We start from the raw sequence: 26,809 nt of genomic DNA on the forward strand, positions 1-26,809 counted from the left end.
AGTCCTCATCCCAGACATGAATACAAGCAGAAGAATTAACAAGGTCTCTGCACGAAAGGTAAGCAGCCCACAAAACAGGACTTTCCCACCTCCACATACAGTTCTGTGCAATCCTATTGCTCTAGCACAAGACTTTTAACAGAGCAACCTGCTGAAAAGGGCTGGCCCTTATCATTTCTAATTTAGATTTTTGCTGCTTCAATCTCCTAGGTAAGTGTTCTGCACTTTACTAATATTTAATATGCATTTTTAAAAGCTTTGTAAAAAAATTATTTCAAGTTTGACATTTGATGACTTCTTTCTTGATGGCTTGACTAATTCAATTGTTAATTTTAAAGATTCACATGTGCATCCTTTGCTGCACTGTTTGTTCTCTTCCACCCCATGGACATCCCTCCCTCCCTACAAAGTAAAAATCTGTGTCTCTCTCACCGCTGCTACCTACGCAAGTCACATAGAGGAATGAGATCTGCTACATGGTTTCCAATGCTCTTATCTTTTTTAATTTCCTTCTTACTGTAAGTCACCATAATTGTGCCTTCCTTCAGAGAAGCACAAAGGTTTTCCCTGTTCTCCACTGCCTCTGCCAGCACCTGCTCCTAAACTCCCATCTGGGGTTGCTGCTTGCAGCCACTTACTGCACACTGGAACAAGCATCAGCTCACATCTGTCTTCACAACCCGCTAACAGTGCTCACCCAACTGCACCTAAGCATGTTCAACAATGGATCACGGATGACTGAGGAAAACCAGGAGCTCGGAAGCAGCAACTGGAGGGAAGCCAGCAGGAACCTGACCAGCAGTTGGCTGGACTTGAGTTTTTAAAGCTCAGTCAGTATCTATCCTTGCAGAAGTGGAAAAGCTGTGAGGCTTATGGATTTCAGATACTTTTGTCTATAGGAAGCAAATGAAACCTGAAACATGTTTCAACTTACACCACATCCCATGCCTTCTGCAGATGAAAGGAAAGGCAGAAGTCTGGGACCACAGACTTCCTCCTCCTTCTCCTAGAGACCAGCCTAGTCGGAAGGAAATGTCTAGTGCTTATCTCCATTTCAGAAAACAGACACAGCCTCTGGTGGAAAAACACAGGCAAAGCCCAAGGGAAACCCCGGGGGCAAAACCAGCAACTTTGGATCAAACCTCCTCAGTATTTGCAGCTTAGGAGAAGCCTGGCTTTTTTGGAGCCATGCTTTTATGCTGTGCAAGAGTCCGGCTCAGGAGTACTGTTCATTGCACTCTTGACAATAAAGCAATGCCAGCTTACAAAAACCACATGCCTGAAGGCAGCGTGGCAGGAGGGCACGTTCACAATGCACCCAAGCTCTCCTTGTGCAACTCCTTTCCGGCCCCACACTCACATTTCTAAGATTTTCAGTCTCCTTTCTCTGTAAAAGCAAAAATTGCAATTCTCAAAAGAGCAACTGCACCAGGAGATTGGGCTTTAAGGAAAAAAAAAAAAAAAAAAAAAAAAAAAAAAAAAGCCCACATTTATTGTCAAAGTCTCTAAAAGTATGAGATTTGACAATAAGTCTTTTGTTCTTATGGTAACATGCAACTAGGCAACATGCAGCTTGATTTCTGCAGCCAGTAGATATTCAAAGTACTTTTCACATACAATAGGTGTCAATTTGACTTTATTTAAGGAAAAACGGGGAAAAAACAGTAATTTCCATAATACACAGAAGACAAGTTAGATAGCACTGCAAAAAAAAGGCTGAGTGTTTTACTTGTCACCAGTCTGCTTTGCAGCTCTACGATTAGTAATTTTAATGCAGTTTGTCATTTTGTATTATTGTTTAGCATCTTTATAATCAGCAGAGTTTGGGGTTATAAATCACAAAAAGTGTACTACTACTACTATGAAAAACTAAAAAACCCACAAAAATCACTTTCAAATAAACCATAAATATGTGATGCACATTAGTGTAACAAAACCATTTTTGTAAACATTTTCTCCAACATAACATGTGCATAAGATAAAAAATAAAAACACTGCAGTCATACAAGTTAGGGTTACTTTGACTTAAAGATACAGAAAATTATTACTTATTAAAGCTTAAAACTAAACCTAGGAGCTTTTCTTTTCTTCTTTGCTTACAAAAGCACTGTTTGAAGAGTTCAATGTTGGTATACGAAGTGGTTTTGTAATACTGTTTTTACCTTGCCATGCTGGCACTTCTGCGGAGGCAGAAGCTGCCAGATGGGCAGGCCCTCTGAAGGAAGGAGATTTCCACCCTCCCCCGGAGCCTGAAAACTTCAACAGCACATATCCATGACCTGGGCATCCCTATAGCACTGGAGCATCTTCCTCTAGGTGAATAGCATCAGCTTTCAAGGACTAGATTAATTTTGACCACATAGCACTGGAAGATTTAAATCACGCAGACTGACATTCGATCGAATCAGCTTCGGCAAACTACACTACAGGGCAGCTCTGTGATCACACCCATGTCTACCATCACGCTGGATTTCCGAGTCCCCTTTAGTTCATTATAGTACAAAAGGTTGATCGTTCTTCTGGCTGACCACACCGGGCCTGAAAAGAACACATCCTTCACCTTCAACACTATCCAAAAGTCATACAATTAAAAAAAAATAGTTCTAGGTATTCCTCCGCCAGCAAATGTAAGGCTTTCTTGAGTTTTGATTCTTTTTGGGGGGTGGGGGAGTGGGGGTTGCTGTGTGCACACGCATGCGCTGGAGGTACGCGATTACCGCTCGCTTTTCAACCTCTGCGACGTTCGAAGGAGAGTCTTCAGCAGCAGCGCTGGTCGGGGTTGAAGGATTTACAGCAGTCAGATTCGACACCAAAAGAAGGGTCTGTTGAGTCTGAGCTTTGCACACTTGGTGCTCTTGGCTCTTAATTGATTGTGTGACCAGTCGCTCGAGCCATCAGCTTGACTGAATTGAAGAATACGTGTTTAAAAAGCCCTACCTGTCATGCCATGAAGGAAAGTTAACCACAGCAGAAGACAAAGCCCATGAAACACTGAGAGCCTGTTCACTAAATGAACAGCTTAAGGCAGCTGTCAGCAAAGTACCCCACCAAAGGAATTAAGGGGGAAAAAAAAAGAAAACCAAAAGGAAAATGGCTGAATCGTGACACTGTGCATTATTACAACACCAACAGATTATTATACACTCAAGATTTCTCAAGTAATGAACATGTAGCCACTAAACAAATTATTACTCTCAAGACATTTATTAAAAATGTCAGAACTTATTCATGAAATAAAACTGACTTTAAAAAAAAAAAAAAAAAAAAAAAAAAGAAAGGAAAAAAGCCAGAGCTGGGATCTTACATCTAAACACAGGTATACGCTGTTTTTATGAATAAGCAGTATTAACTACATTCTTAAAAGAGTTTTAGTGCATTGCATTCTTTAAGAAGAAAAACATCACCGCCCCAAAATGTTTCCTACAACATTTAACAATTTATAGAACTAGCCTAGTTACTTAACCTGCCTGTTACTAAGCCCATGTGTTAGAAGAGTCAAACCTCTGGTTTAGGCTAAATTCTTACTTCTATTAAGGATGAAACTGGTTTATAAAATGCTTGTTTTACCAAATTTTGTAAGCAGATTACATTGATCAGTGTCTCACTGCCATACCGCTATGACTATTGCCCCAATGGACTACTCGCTCCTCCTGCTGAAACTTGCCATGCAATAACAGTCAGAAACCTTTCAATCTGGTAGTTTTGGTATTAAGATTAAATTAGACATTAATGGTTTTCTTCTAAAAACGTATAAACTAAACCACCTCTTTTATTTTATGCATTAAAAACAATGAGGTAGGCACAAAAAAATAAACATATGTGGTTTGGATTTTATTCCTTTTTTTCTTTTTTTTTCTTTTTTTTTTTTTTTTTAGTTCTGCAAGTGCAGACTGTGGTAAAACTGTTGTTGCACTTCTAGGTTTAAACAAAAATTAAACCTTTAACTGAGGCAGTGCTAATACTGTGACATAACCAAGTTCTGGCCTAACACAGAATCATTATAGAAAATGAATTTTTTTTTCCTTTTTTTTTTAATATCACCTGCACATGTTTCAGGCAACACCTGGTACACAGAAAATGACTAAAGTTATTGGCCAGGCCAAAATAAAACTGCAGAAACAGAAAAACCCTAAGAATTCCACCCCAAGCCCCTTCCCACCCTCCCTGTCCCCAAAAAGAAGTTATCCTAGTCACTGTGTCTTTCACATTTTATAAATATTAACTTCTTAAAACCTGCACCTTCCTCTTTGTCCACATATTGTCACATTACAAAAAAGAAATGTCAATTAAATACATTGTTAACATTACTAGACTAGATCTGCCCTCTGTTTCAGCCAGTCTGACTCTCTACACCACTTCTCACCTTCTCTTGCCTGCCTCTTGTCCACTCAACAAACAACATGGTCATGGTAAGCCTGGTTTGTTTTTCTTCCTTTTTTCCCCCCCTCCTCTGTTTTAACACTAACAAACAGAGTCCTTCAAATCCTAGGAATACTGGAGCTGAAGGGAAAAGAAGACCTGTAGCTTTCTAGCGTGATCCCAAATCTCAAAGACATTGTAGCACCTGATGGCAATATCTTTACAGCACCAGCTGCGTCGCAGCCTCAGTTGAAAAACATAAAGAAACCTAACACCAGTGATGCCTGCACACACATTTACACAGAGCGCTGCACTCGTGCAGGTCTGTACTCCAGTTGAAAATAATTCCAAGTTATGAAGATCTCAGACTCTGGATGTCAGCAATTCCTCTCCAAATCCCACTGCTTCTACCAGCTCAGAAGTGAAGTCCTGCCAAGGGTCATGAAATAGACTTGACTGCTTCCACCTGACCGCACGGAGGCAAAGAAAACCTGCAAAGAAAAGAGATTGGCAAATTCAACAGGCAGGACAGCAGCGGTTCCAATGTGCCTTCACTGTCACAGTATCTGCAGTGCAATTGCAGTCTGGGCTGGTGGGGATGGAGCTGATGCTCCTCATAGCAGCCTGTAGGGTGCAGGGCTCTGCACCTGTGTTAAACAGCGTTGTTAACACATCTGTGTTTTGGCTACTGCTGAACAACACTGGCACAGCATCAAGGCTTTCTCTGCAGCTCCCTCACCCCTAAAAGGCCAGTGGGCTGGGATGGGCAAAAGGCTGGAAGGGGACAATGCTGGGACAGCTGACCCAAACTGACCAAATGGATGTATAATATACAGCATCACGTACACCAATAAAAGCTCAGGGAAAGGAGGGACGCTGTGGTGATGACATCTGCCTTCTCAAGCAAGCATTATGTGTGGAAAACATCTGGACATCCACCTGCCCATGGGAGACTATGTATTAACTCTTTATTTTGTCTGGCTTGCATGTAGAAGCTGTCTTATTAAACTTTTGCCATCTTATTAAACTGTCCGTATCTTGATCCATGAGCCTTTTTGCCTTCTGACTATTTTCTTTCCCTTCCATGGGTAAGGGGAGAGAGTTTGAGGCTGGCTGGGTGTTTGGCTGCTGGTCAGGGTCAACCCAACCTAAGTACCCAGCTGAAGTACACATTTATCATCTTGGCAAAAACTTGGTGGGAGGGAATGTACCTTGTCATTGCGTTCACATAAGAATTTGAGTCTCTGTGCCCTCTTGTGCATGAACACACCATCCAAGTGTCCAGTTTCCACCGACCGTATTTCGATAGCTTTTTCTCCCCAGCCCATGATCTGGTTAGATCGGATGTATGCTTTGGAGAGAAAACAGCACATTAGGATGGGCAGAGGGCAACAGGAGAAATGGGGAATGCATGGAATATCCTGACACACTCTAGTTAAAAATTACCTGCATGTGCATTATTGTAGCTACACACATGTTCAGAGGGCTATTTCTGTCCTCAGAACATTCAAGATGCCTAAAAAATACCTTTTTTTAATTTTAATTTCTTTTGCGTGTTTTCTATGTTATATGCTTCTTCCTTGAGCATTCATAACAAAGGAAACTTTATAACCTTTAATTAAACAGGAGGAACATTGAGCTTTTACACAGGCTTTTTCTTCCAAGTCTGGGACAAAGAGACATATTAATTAGGTGTTGACTAGGAGAAAGCAGAAGCCAAGGTTTAAACAGACTAAGCCCATCCACTACAGTACATCCCAAGCACCAGCTCTGTGTCTTGTGTGTTATTTCCCTCCTTGATGGAGCTTGTCAGCAAAAACAAAGAATGAGAGGGAAAGGTAAAACTAGGAAAAAATTATCTACCCTCTCTTAAAAGGAGTAATAATTGAAAAACTGATAATCTCCTTGAGAAAACAAACTGAAAATCAATCTGGGTATCTCACAAGAGGTTCACATCAAGCTCTCGAAGTAGAAATATTATGTGACATACTGCATTCCTTTGTGCACAAATAAAACAACAAATCAAACATTTTTCCTTCGAGTGTCACAGGTAACACAGATTAGTAGTAGCATGAGGAAAAAAAATCTATTTTTGATAGCAGTAAGCAAATTAAATAAAAAGTAAAGTCACCAGCAATATAAAAAGGTATATTCACAAAGCAATTTGATGGACAGTTTCAGGAATGCTGTCAAAAATAACATAAGGGAACTTAATGAAAACTAAGCTGTTGCCTCTGATTTGCATGCATACTTAACAGAAGAATAAAAAGGACTTCCTAGCCAGCAAAATTAAAAAATATTTAACATTACAGTACTTTCCTTTTATATAACATATTCATATTAGTTTTCAGTGAAATTAAATCAAATTATCTACTATAGTATAATGTACACCAACAGTGCATATACCATCCCAATGGAAAATGATTCCTTTTTAAATGCTCTACTAGTGCTAACTGGGCCCAATAGTTACTAAAAATTGCCAGATGAGAAGTTCAGATGGTGTTGATGGTCTAAGTGCCATTGACTACTTCACAAGCATTCAAGTCTCCAAAGGCTCTGGAATCTGCCAGCTGATATATTCTGCTTGCTTTTAGATCTAGTCAAGAGTTAATCAGCACAGCAGGGAACATGCTGTGCATCTAACTTCTTTAAATTTCCTCCTGCATTGTTGCTCGTGTTGCTCAAACAGCTATCAGCAGTCCTTTCCCAATGTGTGCAGCCATCCCACAGCCCATAAAATGCAATGTGCTTGCCCAACAAAAGGAGAGTGTGCCTACAGCCCTTGCTTTGCTCTGCACTGAATTACAGCAGCACAAGCAGGAGGGATTCTGGTGTGTACTTGTGTACTACACTCACTGTTCTCACTCTCCATCTTGTTCTGAGCCGGAGAGATGAGGGAGAGTGGTGCTAGGAGAGATGAGAATCTGAAGGTGAATTAAAGACATCAAGTGAGGTACATCTTTTGTTGTCTACATAGACTTATCCATAATATTTTACTCATCTGCCACTTTATATGCCTTAATACTGAAAGGTTTCCACAATTTTGTGGCCGTCTAGCAAAAAATTCTGCAGCAGGTTCATGGTGAATTTCTACAGAGGTACAGAGGACCTAAAGAAGTCATGGTGAATTTCTCAATCATGAACTCCTCAAACTGATTGTTTGGGTTTTATTCACAAAAACTTTAGCACAAAGCAGATCCATATGATTACTCTTCACTTTGCACAGTTGTTTTCCAGAAACAATACAGCACTGACTTCAGATGCAGAAGCAGCACACTCAATGTTCCCTCCTTCTGCCCATGTGCACACAGACTCACACTCCCTAAGAGCACACGGCTCACCAGAGGCACTTACCAACTGAAGTTGGCATTTCTCCCCACTGCAGAACCACATCCTTGGTTATCCTTCCATATGTGTTGACATAAACTCCTTCATCCTCGTAGCAGACCAGCAGCTCCATCCCATCAGTGTTTGGGAGGATAATGATTGCGTGAGGTTGGATACTACTCTGGATCTACAGAGACAGAAGGGAAAGCAATTTAATGCTGCAGAGCCTGTGCTAGAAGAAAGGGATGGGGAATTTTGGTTTTGGCTGTCACAGCAGGGATTCACAGAATCATAGGATGGCTTGGGATAGCTTGGACCCTAAAGATCATCAAGTCCCAAATTCATTAACTTTACAAGTCATATCTGCTGCCCTCAAGCCAGACACCACAGTGACCAAGATCTGTAAACCCCTGGAGCAGAAATCCTCTCATCTTAAGGCAGACATCTAAATGAGGAAAGATTAATTTCTCTGTAAGGTTCCCCATTTCTTTCCATGTGCAGAAAGGGAGCCTGGGGCAGCAGAGCAAATGCAGACCTCAGATCTCTGCACTGCAATGAATAGTGCTTGGGGTGGCCCATCTGACACCTCTGTGTACAGTGAACAACAGGAAACCTTGGTAGCTAAGGTCACCTGGTCTTTGCCAACCCTTTAGAAACCCATCCTTGGGCTGTTATGTCATTTGTGCTGCTGGACCTTTGCAGGGTACTCGGCCACTTAGCTGCCACCCCTCAAACAGTAACACTGGTCCTCATCAGATCTGAGTGAGCAACTCCAAACCATAGAGACACACTGATTATGGGGTGAGGACTGACTGTGAGACACAAACTCCACAGCACATGTGGCCTTATCTGCTCAGACCCCTGCACCCAATATACCACTGCAAACATCTGGCAGTGATCCACAAGGACAGCCTGACACATCGGTCATTTGGGGAAAGGAAGGGGTTGGAGGTGGGGGGTGACCCACCAGAAAGGAAGAGACAAACCCAGACACAACAGCAGCTCTTACATGTGTTGGTAGATAAATATCATAGACCGATCCTGAATCCACATCAACAGCATGGAAGCCAGCGCAGGAGCCATAGATCACTTTTAGTCTCTGACCCTCTTCTACGGTTAGATCCACCAGCAATGGCTTATGTACCAATTCTCCAAATGACTGTGAGACAACCATCAGTGAGATTTACTTTACTGCTTAGAACAACAATGGGGTTTATAAAAACATGCTCACATGCACGCATTGTGGATTTATTCCTCCACATCCCTCTGGTCCCTGGACAGCAGACCCATTAGGCTGACACGTCTCCCATGGACAGATTACTCTGCAAACTGCTGCATTTCAGTCACCTAGGCTATATTCTGTAGGGTTTACTTGGTCCATTTGTTTTTTTATTAAGAATTGTTTTCGCCAAAGTTCGGGGCAATTCGGCACTCCTGTAGTACTTCCATCTGCACAACCCACAGTAACTGTCTGTAAGCCAGCCTGGCAATTATACCAAACCAGCCAATTTCATTCTAGCAATATTCAAAAACAGTCCCATAGCATTGCTGAATATCACTTCATGACTTGCTGTGCTCAGACAGAGAAGCTTAGACTCAAGTCCACTTCTCTCTGTCCCACGTTTTATTAATAGAGAGAGCAAAAAAAAATTGGGATGTTGTGTCATTATTAGTTTATGCTCAGTTACAATTTAGACCTTTAAATGTATTGACTCTTAGAATTAAAAAAAAAACCCTCCTAAATTAAAATATAACACAAAGTTTGTGGAGATTTTTCAAAGAACTTGGAATATGGCCATGACACAATGTCAGAACATTTTTGTAAAGGGAATAACTGCAAGTGGTTATGAGAAAATCCTACCTATGGCTGAAATATACTGTTACCTTAAAGGCCATAAATTTATGGTATGGCTTTGGTGCCCATGCATAGACTTCCACAGAACTCTTCAATGCAATTACCAAGAACTTGATTCTTTCATATTTTACTGAAAATAAAGGAAACAAAAAATAATTAAGCATAATGCCGAAGTCATTCCAGTTATATCAAGAAAGAAGACAAGTCATGTAAGCATGAAGAAATACTGTAATTTTGAGAGTTTAGTAGCATTGCATTTTAGGATTGCTACTTCTGACTAGTTAAGCTCTTTTATACATTTATGCTACAGAAGTCATTACTCTTACTAGCAACTGACCATGTTACCATCTTTAGAATTAACTTAGTGCTTATTTCCACTTTATTTTTTTTTCCACATTGGACAGTGCTTAGTCACCAAGACAAGAAAAGCTGTTTTCAGGGACATTCCAATAAAAGAAGGCCATGACTGGAAGAGTCCATTACTGGCAGTTCCAGTCACAACAGTGCTAGATTGAGCTGATGGAAAAATTACCCAGAGGAAAGGAGGAAGAAATGAAAATTACAACATAACTCAATTTCAAGAGCAAAAGACAAGTTTAATAGTGGAGCACTTTCCTTTGTCCCTAAATTCTGAGATAACTCATTTGAGAAAAAGAAAAAAAATTCACATAATTTATCAGAAATAAAGTGTCATTGTACTACTGATCCATGCTACTACTTGCTCTTTGAACTCTGCAGGAAAGCAAGACTGAACTGTAAGTGTTAAGGAACTTGACACTTCTTCAACAGACAAAAAAAAGTCTCTCAACCTCCACAGCTGTACTGACTAAAAACAGAGCTTTTGTTCGCTCTTGTCTAGCTTACAAGACTTCCTGGAATTTTTTTTCACGGGGAAGAGGGGGGTGTTGAACAAAACCACCTCATCTGTGAAAGGGGACATTTGATAATACTTATTATTTGCTCTGGGTGCTATCTGGGAATTCACCCAAATCTTAAGTTTCAAAAGAGCAATTTCTCATTTAGAGGAGCCAAAAGTTGCCTGAAGCAACTGAGATCCATAAATACCACTTCACCCTGACATCGGAGACCCCTGTTGCATCAAAGAGACAAGGAAGTGATCAGTGCCAGCTGCCTCGGTGACAGCGTCCAGACTGCAAGCCCAGCTCCTGGCAGAACTCTCCTTCTTGGGAACTGAAGCGCAGCTGTCAAAGAGGCCTCGCACTACCTGAAAAAATCCACTGTATTTCTGTGCTCCAGAGGGAAGTTCAGTGCCAGGCTGCAGCCCAGGCTAACAAACCCCTCTTCATCACGAAGAGAATGCTCTTTGTTTCAGACGCTTCCCTGCTGGAAAGCCTCCTTTCAATAGCTGCTGATGTATTGTTAACAGGCCACTTCATTATGCTGCTGACACCCTGGGGTATGATACCAGAGAAGTGCATTATTAATTGTTTTCGGGGTCAAGCTCCTGGTTCAGCAGTCACTTACTGCCATTGTTATTGATTACGCCCCATTAGCAGGTTTTTCCAAGAGCACACGCACGACGGGAGGGGACTGAGAACAGTTTGATTGCTGCTGCTCCACACTGACTGACACAGCTGGAAAGGAACTGAGCTGGCTCCTGGGAGAAAATCAAATCAGAGGCAACATCCAGTGCCCATTAGGATGCACCGTGAAACTGAAGCAGGAGAAAGAGCTCTTGGTTCCTATTCCCACCGGCAGGGCAGCAGGCTCACTGAATATACTCCGCGGGCTGTGAATCCTATATGTCTTTCACCAGCTTTGGTGGAAGCTTTTATACTCAAATCCATTTAAATTACTTAAAACCACTCAAAGGGCACCTGCCTGGTGAAAACACATTTAATTCTGTAACTGTACTGCAGCAGATCTGAGACGGCATTAGGGAATTTCATGATCTAAGAGGAATCAGTGAATCACCCTGAAGTTACCTACATGCTTCTGTTCCCAAATTCTTCCCCAAAGCTCATCTGCTACCTGGCCTTTCTTTCTCCTCCCACTTTTTTTTTTCTCCTAGTCTCTAAAATCTACGTTAAAGAGAGACTTTTTCAATACGTTCCAGCACGTAAATTCATCATGGTAAAAGATATGGGAAACTTGTTAGTAAAGGAAACAGTTGCTGGGGACGAGAATCCCTCTATTACCTAAAGAGGTGGTGAAATGTTACCAGCCCTCACCGCCCAGATCAGCATCCTTCTGGAAGCTGCATCCATTACAGAGAGGAGATAGATGGGATTTGCAAACTCTCCAGTTCCCAACCCACCACAAAACCCCTCTCATCTTCAATCTAACCCTGTAACTTGCCATCTACTTTGGTGCCTTGTCAGCAAGTTCACACTGAGAAACAGGTAAGACATCTAAACATAAAACCAACCCAACAGCTACATGCACTGCAGTTCGCTTTCTCAGCCATCCTTTATCCCAACTATTTGATTACTGCATTTGCTACTCACCAACTTTATAGTGCACACAGCCTTCCAAGTCGCCCACCGTTGTCCAGCCCTGTTTCTTTTCTACTTCAGGATCATTGTGAAGGATTTTATTTCTTAACCACGACAAATAGTAAACTCGCAGCTTGTTCTTCTTACCTGACCACAAAATGAAAAAAAAATGGTTTATCTCCACAGGAAGGTACTTGCAAAAAGCCCTACCCAGGCAAACAGAAAGCTCTGCAGAACAAACTGACAATGAAGGAGAAAATGCTGCAACCACAGAAATCTCCCTCAGTTTTTCATCCACAACAGCTTCACTCCAGACTCCACCCAGACATGCGCTTTCCCAGTTAATCAGTGACAGATACACATGGTAGTACCACATAAACATAAATGACAAACTCAAGGGAACAACTCTTCAGCTATCTGGTTCTTAGGACCAAGACAACTTTTGCTAGAACAGGGAACTCCCACAACAAAAGCACCAAAGAGTCATGCACTGAGATTAAAAATATATATGTAATTGAGTCAGAATGGCTCTTTTAGACACAAAACTGTAGGAGAGCAGCAGGATGGAATGTGAGACCTGAAACTTCTGCTTGCTAAAAGCTGATGTCTGCTTTGTCAGCAGCCCTTCCCTTGAGCTGCAAGGGTGTAATACTTACCAGGCTGCACACAGAAACTGTGAGAGGTGTTTCCTCTCCACAGGTGAAAGAAGCTACCTGCCCAGGCTGCCCTATCTTCAACTGACACCGCATCTGCCATGTCATAAATACAGCTCAGACTTTTAACTCTCAATACAAGAAGACCTCTTAGAATGCAAAGCAACGTTCCTGATAAACTTTACCCCTGATTCTTTAACAACTGATGGCCTACAAAGCATTTGTTGAGCTAGTGAGAAGATGGCCCTACATGCACATACTCAAAGCTTGCACCTCCTTTTTCCAGCTGCTTTGCTGCTTGGAACCATTTCAGTTCCACAGATTAAGCTGTGGCTGAGGAGGGGATCATCCCTGCTTTGACCAGTAGTAACTTAACAAGGCTCCATGAGGTTTCTTCCAAAGGAAGGGCAACAGGAGATGCCCTCAGGGACCCTGCTTGTCAGCAGAGCAGCTCCACGCTGGTGCTGCACCAGCCACAATGAGGAGCCATGTGCCTGTCCAGTGTTTCTTAGCTACTGGAGGTGAGAGGGAGACAGGTGACCTGTACTGCAGTCACTGCTGCGCTGGCCAAGCGACACGGTACTGGTCTGTGCTGTCAAAAGCCACTACCTATCAAGATGACACAGCTGGCAGCCTGCCAGCCAGATGCAGCTACAGAGTTCAGCTGAACGTCTTTAATTTGTCACTTAATTTTTCACAGGATACCTACTGACAAGATCAGTTCACAGGTGGCTGCTCAGGGGATACTGGCTGCAGCAGCACAAGAGGCCTGAGCACTGAGACCATCCTGCTATGCACAACCTGCTCCACACTGGGGGACTGGAGCTGGCACAGGCACCCTACCCTGATAGCAAGGGATCCTCCAATAGAGCCAGTCTTGTCAGGAAAAGCATCTGCAGGGGCTGGGTTAGCAGTGTGGGAAGCCCAGCTTGCAAAGAGGCTTCTCCATGGACTCCAGCACCACAAGCCATTGCATTAAAAAGACACAGAGTCTAAAAGATCTTTTTATGATTACTTGGATGGGAAAGGACAGGAGGAAAAAAGGAGGCAGTTTCAAAGTAAAAAATCGGTTCACTAAGCTTAAATTTGAAGTGGATTTGGAGAGCTAATTGCAAATACTTTATCTACTACTCAGTTTTAAAAGCCCTTCTGTTCTGATGCCATGCAACGAGATGTGAAGTAACACTGCACTATCTTTTGTTTATCTCCATTACAAATGGGATTATAGATTTGGCAGTAAATGAATACCCTGATTTACTTCCTAACTTAATATTTAGTAAACCATGTTTCATAAAGGGGTAAATCCCTACCACTCCTGTAGCTTTCTCAAGATCTGGAGGACTAGTTCAGGAAACAGTTATTTCCAGAAGTCCCACATGTAACCAAGAAAAGGTCCTTCCATGAAAACACTGCAAATGATAGCCACACGGGCTCTTTTAAAAACACTGAAAAATAGGAAACATAGTTCAGATCAGAAGCACTGCAGTTCTGGGCAAGAAAGAGCTCAGAGGGCTCAGGGTCTCTACAACGTACCAAATGCTTTCAAAACCATGCTGAGTCCCTACCCACAAGGAGACAAATTCTGCCTCAGATATTTCCATGGTTGTAGGTTCCCCAGTAGCTTAGTCAAACTTTAAGACTCAGAACAAACAGTACACGTGGGAATTTCCCAGCATGTGGCTACTTTTTTCCTTTTGATTCACATGATATGCACCAGGGTATTTCTCTCCAACCAGAAATATTTTTCAAAACAACTGAGAAATATCTCAAGTGTGTTCCCATTGTGTTCTGGTGTCTAGACCACAAGGAAAAGTCACAAGACAGGAAATTCCTCTGCCTTTCTGCAGCCTGACATGAAAAGAGCAGAACCGGTTAGTTATATAAACATGGCTATGCATTTATTTCAACAAGTTGTGCTGCTCTTAATGTTCACATTTGGAGTGGGGGAGATTAGATCCTTCTCCTTGTAAAGCTCTACCAGTCAGTTTAAACAGCTCTCAAAATTCTGGCTTTTTTTGACTTTTTGCAGGAACCTAGTCTTTATGATCATGAAATAAGAAAGAAAACTCTGCTCCAGCCATCAAATGAACTAATCAGCCAGCAAATTCTATGAGAACCCCCAGCTTGGATTCTCCCACAGACAGTTTCAAATGCCAAGTCCTTTTTCCTATATTGAGTTTTTTGTTTTTATTGTCACTGTGGTTTTTAAATATTAAGCAGGCAGATTCCAACCAGTTCTTCCACTCTGTCATCTCTTACCTTCCTGGTGCCACCATCAGCCAGTTGGGCTGGCAAAACCTCAGGGAGCCACAGCTGGAGCGTGTTCTGCATGCACGTTGCCACTCTCTCCTCCAGCATTTTTATGACTCCACATTGTATCACCTGAGCAGATTAAACTATGTTTTTTGCCTCTCAACAGCATGAACTGAAGCACCAATCAACTACTCTTGCTTTACCTGCAAGGCTTTCTTGTACCGTTTCTAGCAGGCTCAGTATCTCAGTATCAAAAGCACTGTTTCTCAGAAAGTTCTGTATTTCAAATATAAATTGGGCCAAGAACTGATTTCATGTTTTCAGACTCAAGTGTCTATTAAAAGCAGGTTTAGGTGACAATCCTCTCAAAATCCTAACACACTGCAACTTCTTTACACAATGTGGTGACACCTTTCAAACCCTACCACCACCGGCACATCACTTCCAAAAAAAATCAGGGGAACATACAGCTGAGTGCACCACAGTGAGCTGAACAATGCTTCCAGTGAAGCTGCAGCAGTGCTGGGACAAAGCTCAGAGACAGTTCCATCACTAATCTGCCAAAACACACCATCTGCAGAAACATTCCCTCATCTCCAGCGTTCCAATTTTGCCTGGAGAGGTGAAGCAATGCATCACAAATAAAAAGATACTTAGGTAAGTCCAGCATGAGGGTAAAGAACTGAGTTATGCAGCACAGAAGACAAAAGCAGGATATAAGGGGAAGTTTGGGCATAACACTGTTATGATCCCCCAACCCTGCCTTTCGCCAGGCAAGAATGCCTCTTCTGCCTCATACCCCAGTAACCTCCCATAAAACACAGGTGATGGCACAGACACAGAGACATAAAACAACCAAAGATCAGCTGATTTCTTAAGGGTTAATGTAGCATGTCTCCACAGAGGAAGCAATAGTTTTGAAGGAAACAAAGAAAACGGATGTGTCAGGGTACTCCAATTGTGACTGATGCAAAAATAAATAAACTTAAAACAATTATACACAAGACTGAATCACAGTCACTTGTGATTTGTCTAGGGTATGTTTCAAACCAACAGATTTTACAGAAGTTATACAATTTTTTTGTTTACAAGGTCTGCTATAGAATAAACTATATCAAATAGTGCCTTTCAAACAGCTTATATTTTAACATACTGCATTAGACATCAAAAGGACACATGGCAGGTTGTGTATTTTTAAACACTGCTTGATTCATCTTTCTCTTTTTATAGATTTCACAGCATAGCTGTATCTGAGCAGAGAGCAAGTGACAAGCCAATAAAATTCAGTTGTTCCAGACAGAAACAAATCCCGTGTTGATGACAGCAGCATGGGCATGGTTCTTCGGATCTGGGGTAACACAACATTGCTAATGCGCTATATTCCGCTGAATTTTCTAGTGTGTGTCCTTTTGAACAAGTGTTGGGAGAGCCAGAGAGCTCCTCCAGCGCACTTTAGAGAGGTTCCTGAGCCTTGAAAAAATTTAGGTGGGTCTGAACAACAACAGCGAATCCTGTGAGAAACCTCATGTAACATCCTCTCCCTGTCACACACACACAGCATAGCAAAGGCTGATTTCCCAAACCAAACAAAACAAAAGGTAAATGGCTGAACAACACCTGTGAAGAAAGACCAACAACGCACCACATCAAATTGTCCAACAGCAGGTTAAACTTATGCCATAACCTTCTGGAGCCAAAGAGTCTGGAACCTCAAGCTTCATAAAACACATTTTTCATCAGCACACACAAAACAAACACAAGCATCACCACCACCTTTCATCTCCCATTGCTTTGCCATTCCCAAGTTGCAGCCAGTGAGAGACCAGGCACCAATCTGCCTTGTCACTCTGGTTATTTCCACACCATGTACACACTGTACTCCTCACTCTCCACTTGTACTGCAAATCACTCTTACTTCCCTATTTTGCAAGAGCTTTCCCCATTCTACAGATTTTAACACAGAAGAAAAACGTTCTTAAACCCAAGGAGCAAGTGGTGTAGTCAGAAAGAGGCCAGGTAGAAAGCAATCATGACAGAGGGAAAGAATGCTATTTCCCCAAACTGCACAAAACGTTAACTTCCAGCTCTCAAATACTGAACAAGGAAACAAAGTCAGACATTTCCCACAAACTAATGCAGCATTTTTAAAGGTCACCTCACAGAAGGAAGGACAGAGAGCAAGCAGGCATGGGTGTTGTGTAGAAAACGATTCACTTGCAGAAATAAACTGTAGACTCAGAGATGAAAGGATGGAAAACCCACTGATTCAGTCAGGACTTCCCCCTCAAAGCACAGGCTGCCAAGAAAATCTTTCTGCCATACTATGCCACATGGAGGTAAAAATGTAACATTCAACAGTTAACCTTACCAGAAATTGTCACCAAGACATTCAGCCCTTCAAGTACATCCATTTGCTGGAATCGTCTTCGATTGATGAGTGGATAAACCTTCCCCTGCCCACTTCTGTCTAGCAGCATCAGACCACTTTCAGTGCCCACCAACAAGTTCACTCCTAGAAAAAACAAAACCAGAGATCCAAGTTAGTAAGGACTTTTTCTCACATATTCTGAGGAACTGATGATTGATACAACAACTGTCTTGTTTCAAGCAGGTCCAACCACTGCTGAGAGGTCTCTATTGCCTGCAGCCTAAAAGATCTCCTGATGAAGAGGCTCTCTGCACTGCCTGCCCACAGTGACTACTGACACCAAACAGCATTCAAGAGAGTAAGAGACTGGTAGACGACAGAGAGCTTTCTAGAGCACCAGTTTCCAAAAAAAAGGCACGCTAGTGTTGGAAGGAGGGGTGAGGCACAAAGTGGTATGCAAGCCTATGCATTCCAAACATGCGTGGTAGCAGGATGCTCTTGACAAGGACATGGCAACAAAAACAGTTCCCACTGGGAGAAACAGGTTGTGCTGCAGTCCTTCCACAAAAAGGTAGGCACTGGGTTTGTTCCCAGTTTCACAACAATCTTTTCCATCTGAATGTTAAAACTAGAGGAACTACAGTAATCTTGTGTTTCCACAGGCTTCTCCTAAAGATCAAGCAAATATAGATGAGAAAAGTCAGTTTCTTTACACAAAGGTCCAAAGGTCCACTGGAAAACTCCCAGAGTTCATAAAAACTTACTAGTTAGAATCAATTACATTTTTTATATAATAGATATATATGGGACTAAGTTTTAAATATCTATTAATATATTATCACTCTTAAATTTCATAACTATTTATTTGCAATAGTGTTTAAGTCCAGAAGCTCACAAATTTTGCAGAGACAGTTCACATACAGCACAGGAAATGGAAATCACATCAAATGTATGACTCACTTTATTAGACTTCCATGTTGCAATCCCAATATAAAACTTGCCACGCTTTAGCACAATAAAATAATGAAATAAGAAAAGCAAAACTCACGCAAGATAGTTACGCTGCTTAATGGTCTTAATCCCTAGTCAGACAATTAACCCCCACATACAACTATACTGGCGCCAGTGGGCCATCTGGGCTGATCCCATAATGAACCTTTTCTGATAGAGCAGGTGGGCCCAGGTGGGTGTGTGTGCCTCCGTGCACTCTGCACCCACAGCAGCAATGTGCCTTCTCAGAGTACTGAAAAAGAGCATTATTGCTCACCGAAACACCCCCTTGGATACCAGGCATGGGAGAGGCTTGCAAAAAAAAGGGCACATTAAGCCTGACCCAGGGAGCACAGGAGTCTCTTAAAGGGGGAAGGGTGTTAGGGGGAAGCAGTAATGATGGGGAGGGGGCTGAGCTGCTGGTCCTGGAGCACTCCTAAAAGGCTCTGGGTGGATAAGAAAAACAGAGGTAGCCCATAGTAAGTTCAGAAATTATCAGGCATCTCTCCATTATCCTCTCTCTACCCTTTTCAGTAAGAAAACTTCAGAGGTCTCAGCAGTCCCAAGGCATCTTTGCTTACTTTTGCTGTTCTGCTACTTTCTCCTGGGAGGCCTATCACCCTCCAGGCTCTCCTTCAGCTGCTGACACTTCCTTCATCCCTGTGCTGCCCACCTCTCATCTCTGCATCTCCCACATGGTTTGCACCCACTGGATCCCACCCCACAGCCCCCTTGGGCAATGGCCATTTCACCCAAGAGCATTTCACACAGCCTGTCCCTGTTACTGGGAGACATCCTCAGATTGGGAATGGCAGAAGGAAGCAGGGAGAGCTCGTGCTAAGCACAAGTCAGTGCCTAGCACAGGCTGAAGCAGCACCAGACCAGCCAAGGAAGCACCCAGCAGCTGGTCTCCTTCCTGCAGCTCCAGTACCCACTGACTAAAGCTGTGAGCTTCAACATGCTTTCTGCACCTTTTCCAGGGTGGGTACAATTCAAAGCAAGCCATATGCAAACTGCTTCCTCAGGGACCCTTCTCCTCTTTGTACATCAGGACTCCATTGCTCCTGCCTCCACCATCACCTCTGCTGCCTTCCTGGTGCAGCTGTTCCTGCTTTGAGCTCTCATGCACACCTGTGCCCAACCCCTTCCCACAGCTATGTGCACTTTAGATGAAACTAATGAGGCACTACGCTGGTGGCAAGCAGGGCTTGTATTTTACAGTGCAGACACCCTCCTCACTCACAGACAGCAGAGCTCTTCTACTGCCAACCTACAATTAAGCAGTTCTGGTTTTTTCAAACAAATGGAAATGCTTCCTGAAAAAGTACAGGCTGTCTGTGGAGGCTGGGTGTAAGAATCTGTGTTACTGCATCCATGTAATTAACATTGACTTTCATCACTCAGAGCCAGAAGAAACAGCATCAGAGACCTAATGAAATTAGCAGCTTGCCAGATACTACTCGCATTACCACTGGTAAAGGCAAAGCAAAGCAAGTTCCCCTCTTTTTGAATAGAAAGCATTACCATGAAATGGTTTCATTTTCTTAAAGAGTAAGGGAAGTTTAACATTATCAAGAAGTAAGCATGTGTACCAACTTGTATCACCATCAGTTTGGCCCTAAATGTTCAATGAAGGGCTGTGTTACAGCTGTAAAACACCTCTAGGATTTTACACCTATTCTTTAAACCACCCTAACAGACAGATATATAGATCAAAGAAATATAAAACCATTAACAAAAATTGCTACTGGCAAAACAAGGCAGATCAGAGAAACTATGAGTCATCTTTACTGACACCATATGATTTCTCTCTGCCTTTGGCCTCTCACAGCCTGAAAGTTTACATTTGCACAAGCCGTATCTTTATCAGAGAATGTTACACAGGAATTCAGGCAGAAATAGTGTTGAGGCAAAAATTCTTACCAGCAAATTCTGGAAATAAAGAAAACAGCAGATAGGAAGACAAGGTGTTGGGAGAGCTATTTCATTGACACAGCTTTGCAGGAAAGAAGATTGGGACAAAAGTGCTGTTCTGAGAAACAGGAAATGCTGGACATAACCCCAAAAAAGAACTAAAGCCTTGGAAAGAGCTACAAAAAAGCAAAAAAGAGAGGGGACTGTGTTGCCTTTACAATAATCATATAGCTTAGGGCAATGGCCAATTCTCTTCTTCCTAAGTTTTTTTAATGACCTGCATGTGCATTTATAATCTGCCAAGTTTAGGGACACTAGATAAGTATGTATGTAACATACACAAGCATCAACTATTAATATTTAGATAATGAAAAAATTAATTCACAGATTCTGGCCAGGAAACCAACAACACAGAAAAGCCTTCACTAGGGGTTGCAGCAGAAATTCCACACTGTAGCAGGCAACAGGTCCTGCTCGAAGCCTGATGAGGTGTGAGATTCTGACTGTCTGACACCAACACAAATTATCCCTAGTGACAACAAGACCAGACAGACCTGGTCAGCTGACATCTCATACCCAGCTTCCCTCTGCAGTAATCACTCTTAACAAAGCTAAGTCTCAGAATGGGAAATGTTCCTCTATCCTCTTCTTTTCCATCTTACTTCCTACATAAACTGATGACTGAAGCGACAAGTCATCTTACACAACACACCTTAATCAAGCCCTGCAACAATACATTAGCAAGAGCCTCAAGAATATTGTAATTTTTCGAAAGAATACCCTGTGTGCACCAGGTGTACAGTGCAAGGGCTACACCAAGCTCCCAAAAGGTGCAAGAGATGCACTAGCAGGGTTTAGAAAGGGCTGAAAAGAACATCCTGACGAACTGCATGAAGCCTCTCCCAGACAACCTGTGACAGGAAAAGAGGACACAGCCTCAAGCTATGACAGGGTAAGCTCAGGTTGGACACCAGGAAGAACTTTTTCACTGAAAGTATGGTTAAGCATTGAACAGGCTGCCCACAGAAGTGATAAGAGCCATCATCCCTGAAAGAGTTCAAGATATGACTGGATGCAGAACAGTGCCATGGTCTAGCTGATCCAGTGGAATTAAGTCAAAGGCTGGACTTGATGATCCCAGAGGTCTTTTCCAGCCTTAATGATTCTATGATTCTCAGTCTAAACTGTGCCATCAGAAGCATATATGTACCAGTGGGAAATTACAACAAAGCAGAAGCAGCATACTGTTAAAAACACAATAATAATCAGATCTTGCAACAGAAAAGATGTAAACAAGCACTGAATAAAGCAGTGAAACAGCTACAGAGATACATTATCAGAGGCTAAAAGCTCCTACTGGCATACTGGCACATTTACATTTCAGGAATGGCAAGGGAAGAACACGTTTGCATTACCCCATAAGGCCGCACACAGTATCTCGGAATTGAATCTCTTCTTGTATTTGCGAATCTCTGGCGTGTCACTCTGTGGCCGTGTATTTGTGGGGTTCACATTGACAACTGATCCTTTCCGTGTAGGGTCTTGCCTTATTGCCTCTGATCTCATTGCTTCACTAGAAAATCCTACTGAAAGAAAAAAAAGTAACGTGCATGTAATACCATTCAAGTGCTGGATTCTGGACATACATTTTTTACATCATACAAACCAAATCAGTAACTGAGAACACTGAGAGAGTCCTAATTTTTGTAAGAAATGTAAATGGAAAAAGAAAATAAATTATGCAATCCATTGCAAAAGAAATAAAAAGCATGATGGTAACATTCTTAAGTATTTTAAAGAGCCACTGAAGTCACTGAACCCTTTTTTAATTGTCGTCTTCAGCTACTTTACTTACCCACAGAAGTCACAGTTGTCCCACTAGATGGAGAAATCTGTAGTAATCTGGGGTCTATAAAAGGTGTAAAGGAGGAGGAAGATTTGTGTTTCTGGAGTGTGTTACTAGCGGACTGAGTCTGCAATGTAAATTTCAACTTTATTAATATTAATGACAATAAAAAGCATGGATAACAAACACCAACATTTTAAAGTCACTATGGAATTATGCTACAGAGCCTCCCCAAGCTTTTATACTTCCTTTATAGAAACACAATGTACTGCAGGCACCACACCTGAGCTAGATACATATGCACACTGCACATGTTACAGCAAAATGCAATTAGCTGAATTGTCATCCCTGAACCTCAGCTGCTAGCGAAGCTTTTTAGTACAGACCACTACAATCAGGCACAAAGCGAGGGAATGTCTCTCCTTTTGAAAATCTGCTTAAATGTATGTATACTATTTCATCTGCAAGCTGCCCCTACCTACAATTTTTGAATTTATGAAGCATCTCCTGAATTGAGGTAGTTAATTAAATTATGAAGTTTGATCTCTTGGCTTGTGCAACAAAATCAGAACCATCTGGGATCAAGCATTCATTTCTATGATGGATTATGTTTCAATGTTTGCTACTCTTCATTCTCCCTATTTTGTTTAACCTGAGCCTCTTGCCAGAAAGCTGCAGCAGATTCTTCCACCTTTATTTGACAAAGCAACATATTAAACCTGTATCGAACAAAGGGGCTCATTAGTGTGGAAGGTGTAGCAAACAGTGACATGACACTATGAATATGTAGTGGATAAAATCACTGGTGCTTGTTGAGTTATGAGGTCTAAACATGAAAAAACATAAAGAAAGGAAGACAAGTGAAACAATGAACTGTTAAAAGTGGAAATGGAACAACTTAAAAACCCTTGCCAGTTTAGTATTATAGTGACAACATATCTGAAGCAGAATGGGACAAGTGGAAAAAAAAAAGAGTGTATATATATAAAGAGTGTGCATGTGCTAAGTTATACTAAGCAGTACTGGGTTTTTGCTCAGTTTTATGCAAACGTTGTTACAAGACACTTCTTTAGCATCAACTAATCCTCAACATCTGATCTTCCTAAGCCTCTACAGAAAAAAACAGCAATGGGTCTTTGGAGTTTATCCCTGCCCTGAACAGCCCAACACCAAAAGACTCCTTCATCACCAGGCACTGCCACAGGCCCCACTTCCCAAGCTGAGTTAACTGAACCCTGCTTACACCAAAGTAATGAGCAAGCGTACCCCTGGATCAATCAACTGATCTCTATCACCTACAAGAGTGTGCTTTTAGAAAGATCAAAAAACAATGAAGCACAGCTGGAAATTATGTATAAAGCTAAATGAAGCTAAATGAATTTCCAGGAGGAAACTCTCCCTCCCACCCACCTGCTATGTGGTTAAGAAGCATTTTTGATTATCTGGTAAACATGTGCATTGCCATAAACCTACCCAGCTCACGGCAACGCAACCTCTCCTCATCACAACACTTGCACACCTCCATGGCAGGACTCTACCCTGGGAAGCAGCAGGTTCTTTTCACAAGTTTTGCTTGCCCTGTACCACAGGCAGAGCCTGTCAGAGGTTCTCCAGGCTGGCCACCCAGCCAGGAGTGGAGAGACCAGACAAGGCTCCTCTCGCTGCTGGGGTTGGTGAGGGGCTAATGGCCCTTTGTTCATCCGCACGCGTGCACCTCCTCTGCTGCGAGGGGTTAACACACGTGAAGGACCAGGCTTTCCCACCTGCACTCCGTAAAGGAAGGCACCGTCCAGGGATCAGCCCAGGACAGCAAGAGGGAGCTTCCCCCATGGTAAAGCCTTCACCACCTGGACATAATCAGCAGTGGGGGTAACAGTCATCTTTACACAGCTGCTTCTCAGAGTACACAAATACTAGGAAAAAAACCCAAATATTTTCCCCCATTCATTATTCCAAAATAACAATACCTCAGGCTTTTACAACCCTCCCAGGCACCACCTGATTTGTTCACCCAGCCCACATGGCAAGCTTTAGTGAGCAAAATCCCTCCACAGCCACTTCCTCTCCCATTGGGTGAGTTTCAACAAGCAGCTCCTCATATGTGTGGAGAAACTAGTCCAGCCTTTACTGACAAAGCCAAAATTAACTGCTAATTCTGAAGAGGCACATTACTTGCAATTAGCCTGCTCCGGGAATAAAACAGAATTAAAAAGAGTATTGGCTTGAAAACGCAGTAGTCAAGTTTAGTTTAAAATGAACGCCATGCAATTAATGACTCACTAAAAGGAAGCAAAAATAGTAAACTGGCAAGTTTGGCGTGGGACTGCTCTAGAGTTAAGGGCTTCTTACACAGAACTGAAATGTGTTATTTGGGAGGTGGGAACAAAGGTGACAGAAAAAAAAAAGCAGGGGAGATTGGCTGGAGTTCCTTTGCAAACTAGCTACTAGGCAATGCTGCTATAACCCTATGAAAGCAGCCAGCTGTGGTGTAAGACATACCTCATTAGTAGTTAGCTTGTCCTGGGGTGTCTGTGGGGACATGGTGGGTGTCGGCTGGCTGGAGGATGGGGAGGAGGAGGTGGAGGAAGTGGAGGAGGAATGGCTTTGCTGTAAGAGATCTGGCAAGAGGTGAATGCGACCGGCAAAGCCATTGCTCTCATGATGGCTGGCACGCTTTTTGTCAACTGTACTCTGTAGAAAAAACAGGCACACTTGTCTTGCTCAAGTGCTGCTTAAAAGTCTATATCCCTAACAACCTCTCTCCTTCTCTCCCTCACTTCCTACCTTTTCACATTTTTTTTCTTTTTTGTTTTTTTAAATAAGCTTATAATCCATGCTTTGATGCCTGCATGGAAAGGAAAAGTGGGCAGAGCAACTAGAATTCATGAAATTCCCACCAGCAGGCAAATGCTTGGTTCATGTGGTTGACTTGCACAGCCAGTTCCACCAATTAAGAGAACAGTAACTGCACAGCTAAGTCCAACACCACAACAGGGACAAGAACATTTTTGGGGGTGGGGTGAGGATTTTTTTCCCTATTGTTCTGTTTAAAACTAACTTAGACCCTATACAGATAGCAGTTTGGACTTTCTGGAGAATCCCTTCAGCTAACTATTTAAAACAATAACCATGAAATCTTAATTTTCAAACAAGAGGACTCAATTAAGAAATTGGCATTCAGTTGTGAAACTCAGAAATGCGATTACTGAGGAAACTCCTATAAGCTAGCACGCTCATTAACACACAAGCTCATTTAAAAACAGGGAACCATTATGTTTCAGAGGCACAAGAACGCAATATTTTCAGAATCAAAGGCAACAACACAGCACTCTACTCTGTCCACATTTTCTACCTCACCACCTATTTTGCTTCTCCCTCACACCAACTGTTGTGTGAATCTGCATGTACATGTGTGTGTATGTTATCTGGGTGGTCTGTATGCCCTAAACTACACAATCAAAACAATTTTAAAAAACCTTGAGTGCTCCCACCCCAGCTCCCTCCCAGCCTCACTCCTGAGACACATATTTGATTCTGTGCTAAAACTAAACTAAATTTTTGCTCCAGGTACTTGCTTCACACACCTGCAGCTTTTCTACCCTTCTCTCTCACAGACTTTGAGATATTCTACATGGTGCTGCCATGAGTGTCACTGGAAAGCATGCAAAACAGAAGCAAGGGGTGAAGGGCTACTCTCCTCTTTGCATGCATCAAACATCTTGCTCATCTGAATTTCTCTACAGCTGCGTCTTGATAATACGAACAACAAATATAATGTAGAAACAGCATGGGTGAATGAGCGAGTGGGTTAATGAGCACAGAAAGGGTGCAGCACTGCACAGGGAAGGAAAAGCAATACCTGTCGAACAATTAAGGTGCCCTCCTTAGAAGGAGTCAAGGCAGGTTCACTCTCCACATCATCATGGACAATCATGGTTTTTACTGATTCTGTTTCACCATTGCTCAAGTTCAGCGTTGACCTATTTGTCAGACAAGAAATAACTGGAGTGAGATAACAGCACTAATGCCCTGGCTGTCACTGCCCTGCATCATGGCATACTCAGAATTAACTTGTACTGTGCCCAGAGTGGAATATTTACATAAGCTGCCTAGAAAAGCCTCTCCATCAAAAAAAAAAATCTGCAATTTTCTCATTTTGCAACAAATGAAGGGAGAAGAGGGAAAGGACATTGAGAAGACTATCCTTAGTGTTTGAATATATGAACATATAAGGCTGCTATGTCTTGCTTACAGATTGTAGCAAGCTGAAAGAACTAACATACAAGCCAAAATGCATCCTTTTCCTTCAATCCCCTATAAGGCAAAAGAGATGCAAAACACTGTTAGAGGGACTAACACTGCTCGGACATCATCTGGTCCAGAAGTAGATTCATCTGCTCCTTCTTGTTCCATATCATCATCTTCCTCATCTGTTGTCCCTGACTCCTCACTTGAGGATGAGTAATCCGTTACTTTATGTGGAGGTCGCACATCCTCTACTGCTCGCAACTCCTTTGCCAGTGCAGTTAAATCCTGTTGGGAGAAGGAAGAAAAAAATGTTAAAACTGATGTTGCAAGTTAGAGAGAAGAAGAGTTTGCAAGAAAAACCTGCAGGATTAGAGCCCGAGTTTGTTCACTTCTGTATTTCCACTGCCCCAGCAGTACTGTTTCCTCTGACTTACCCATTCCTAACAGTTACCAAAACTCACTTTCTCATAAACTCAAGCACCAGAAGAGTCAACCTAAGGGGGTCTTGTCATATCATAGAAAAACGTGCATACTCTGAAA

The 26,809-nt window shown here is 42.3% G+C and overlaps 1 protein-coding gene across 9 annotated transcripts in view; it reads right to left on the reverse strand.

The window, feature by feature from the left end:
- Positions 1-1,619: 1,619 nt before the first annotated feature.
- MAP4K4 (mitogen-activated protein kinase kinase kinase kinase 4) overlaps positions 1,620-26,809 on the reverse strand; it is a 165,333-nt gene continuing 140,143 nt past the window's right edge. For 4 of the 9 annotated variants that reach the window (XM_041417990.1, XM_041417993.1, XM_041417989.1 and 1 more), the window contains 12 exons: positions 26,379-26,554; positions 25,881-26,001; positions 24,521-24,712; positions 22,031-22,148; positions 21,591-21,761; positions 17,272-17,415; positions 12,010-12,144; positions 9,571-9,671; positions 8,696-8,845; positions 7,714-7,873; positions 5,571-5,710; positions 1,620-4,850 (listed from right to left, as the gene is read on the reverse strand). In XM_041417990.1, coding sequence (XP_041273924.1) covers positions 4,767-4,850; positions 5,571-5,710; positions 7,714-7,873; positions 8,696-8,845; positions 9,571-9,671; positions 12,010-12,144; positions 17,272-17,415; positions 21,591-21,761; positions 22,031-22,148; positions 24,521-24,712; positions 25,881-26,001; positions 26,379-26,554 — 1,692 coding nt within the window. In that variant the 3' untranslated portion in view covers positions 1,620-4,766. The remainder of the gene's footprint in view (positions 4,851-5,570; positions 5,711-7,713; positions 7,874-8,695; positions 8,846-9,570; positions 9,672-12,009; positions 12,145-17,271; positions 17,416-21,590; positions 21,762-22,030; positions 22,149-24,520; positions 24,713-25,880; positions 26,002-26,378; positions 26,555-26,809) is intronic. The other 5 variants (XM_041417996.1, XM_041417994.1, XM_041417991.1 and 2 more) reach the window with 3 other exon arrangements.

The sequence above is a fragment of the Onychostruthus taczanowskii genome, unplaced genomic scaffold, assembly GCF_017590055.1.
Source record: "Onychostruthus taczanowskii isolate IOZ18803 unplaced genomic scaffold, ASM1759005v1 scaffold58, whole genome shotgun sequence".
Classification (NCBI taxonomy): Eukaryota; Metazoa; Chordata; class Aves; order Passeriformes; family Passeridae; genus Onychostruthus; species Onychostruthus taczanowskii.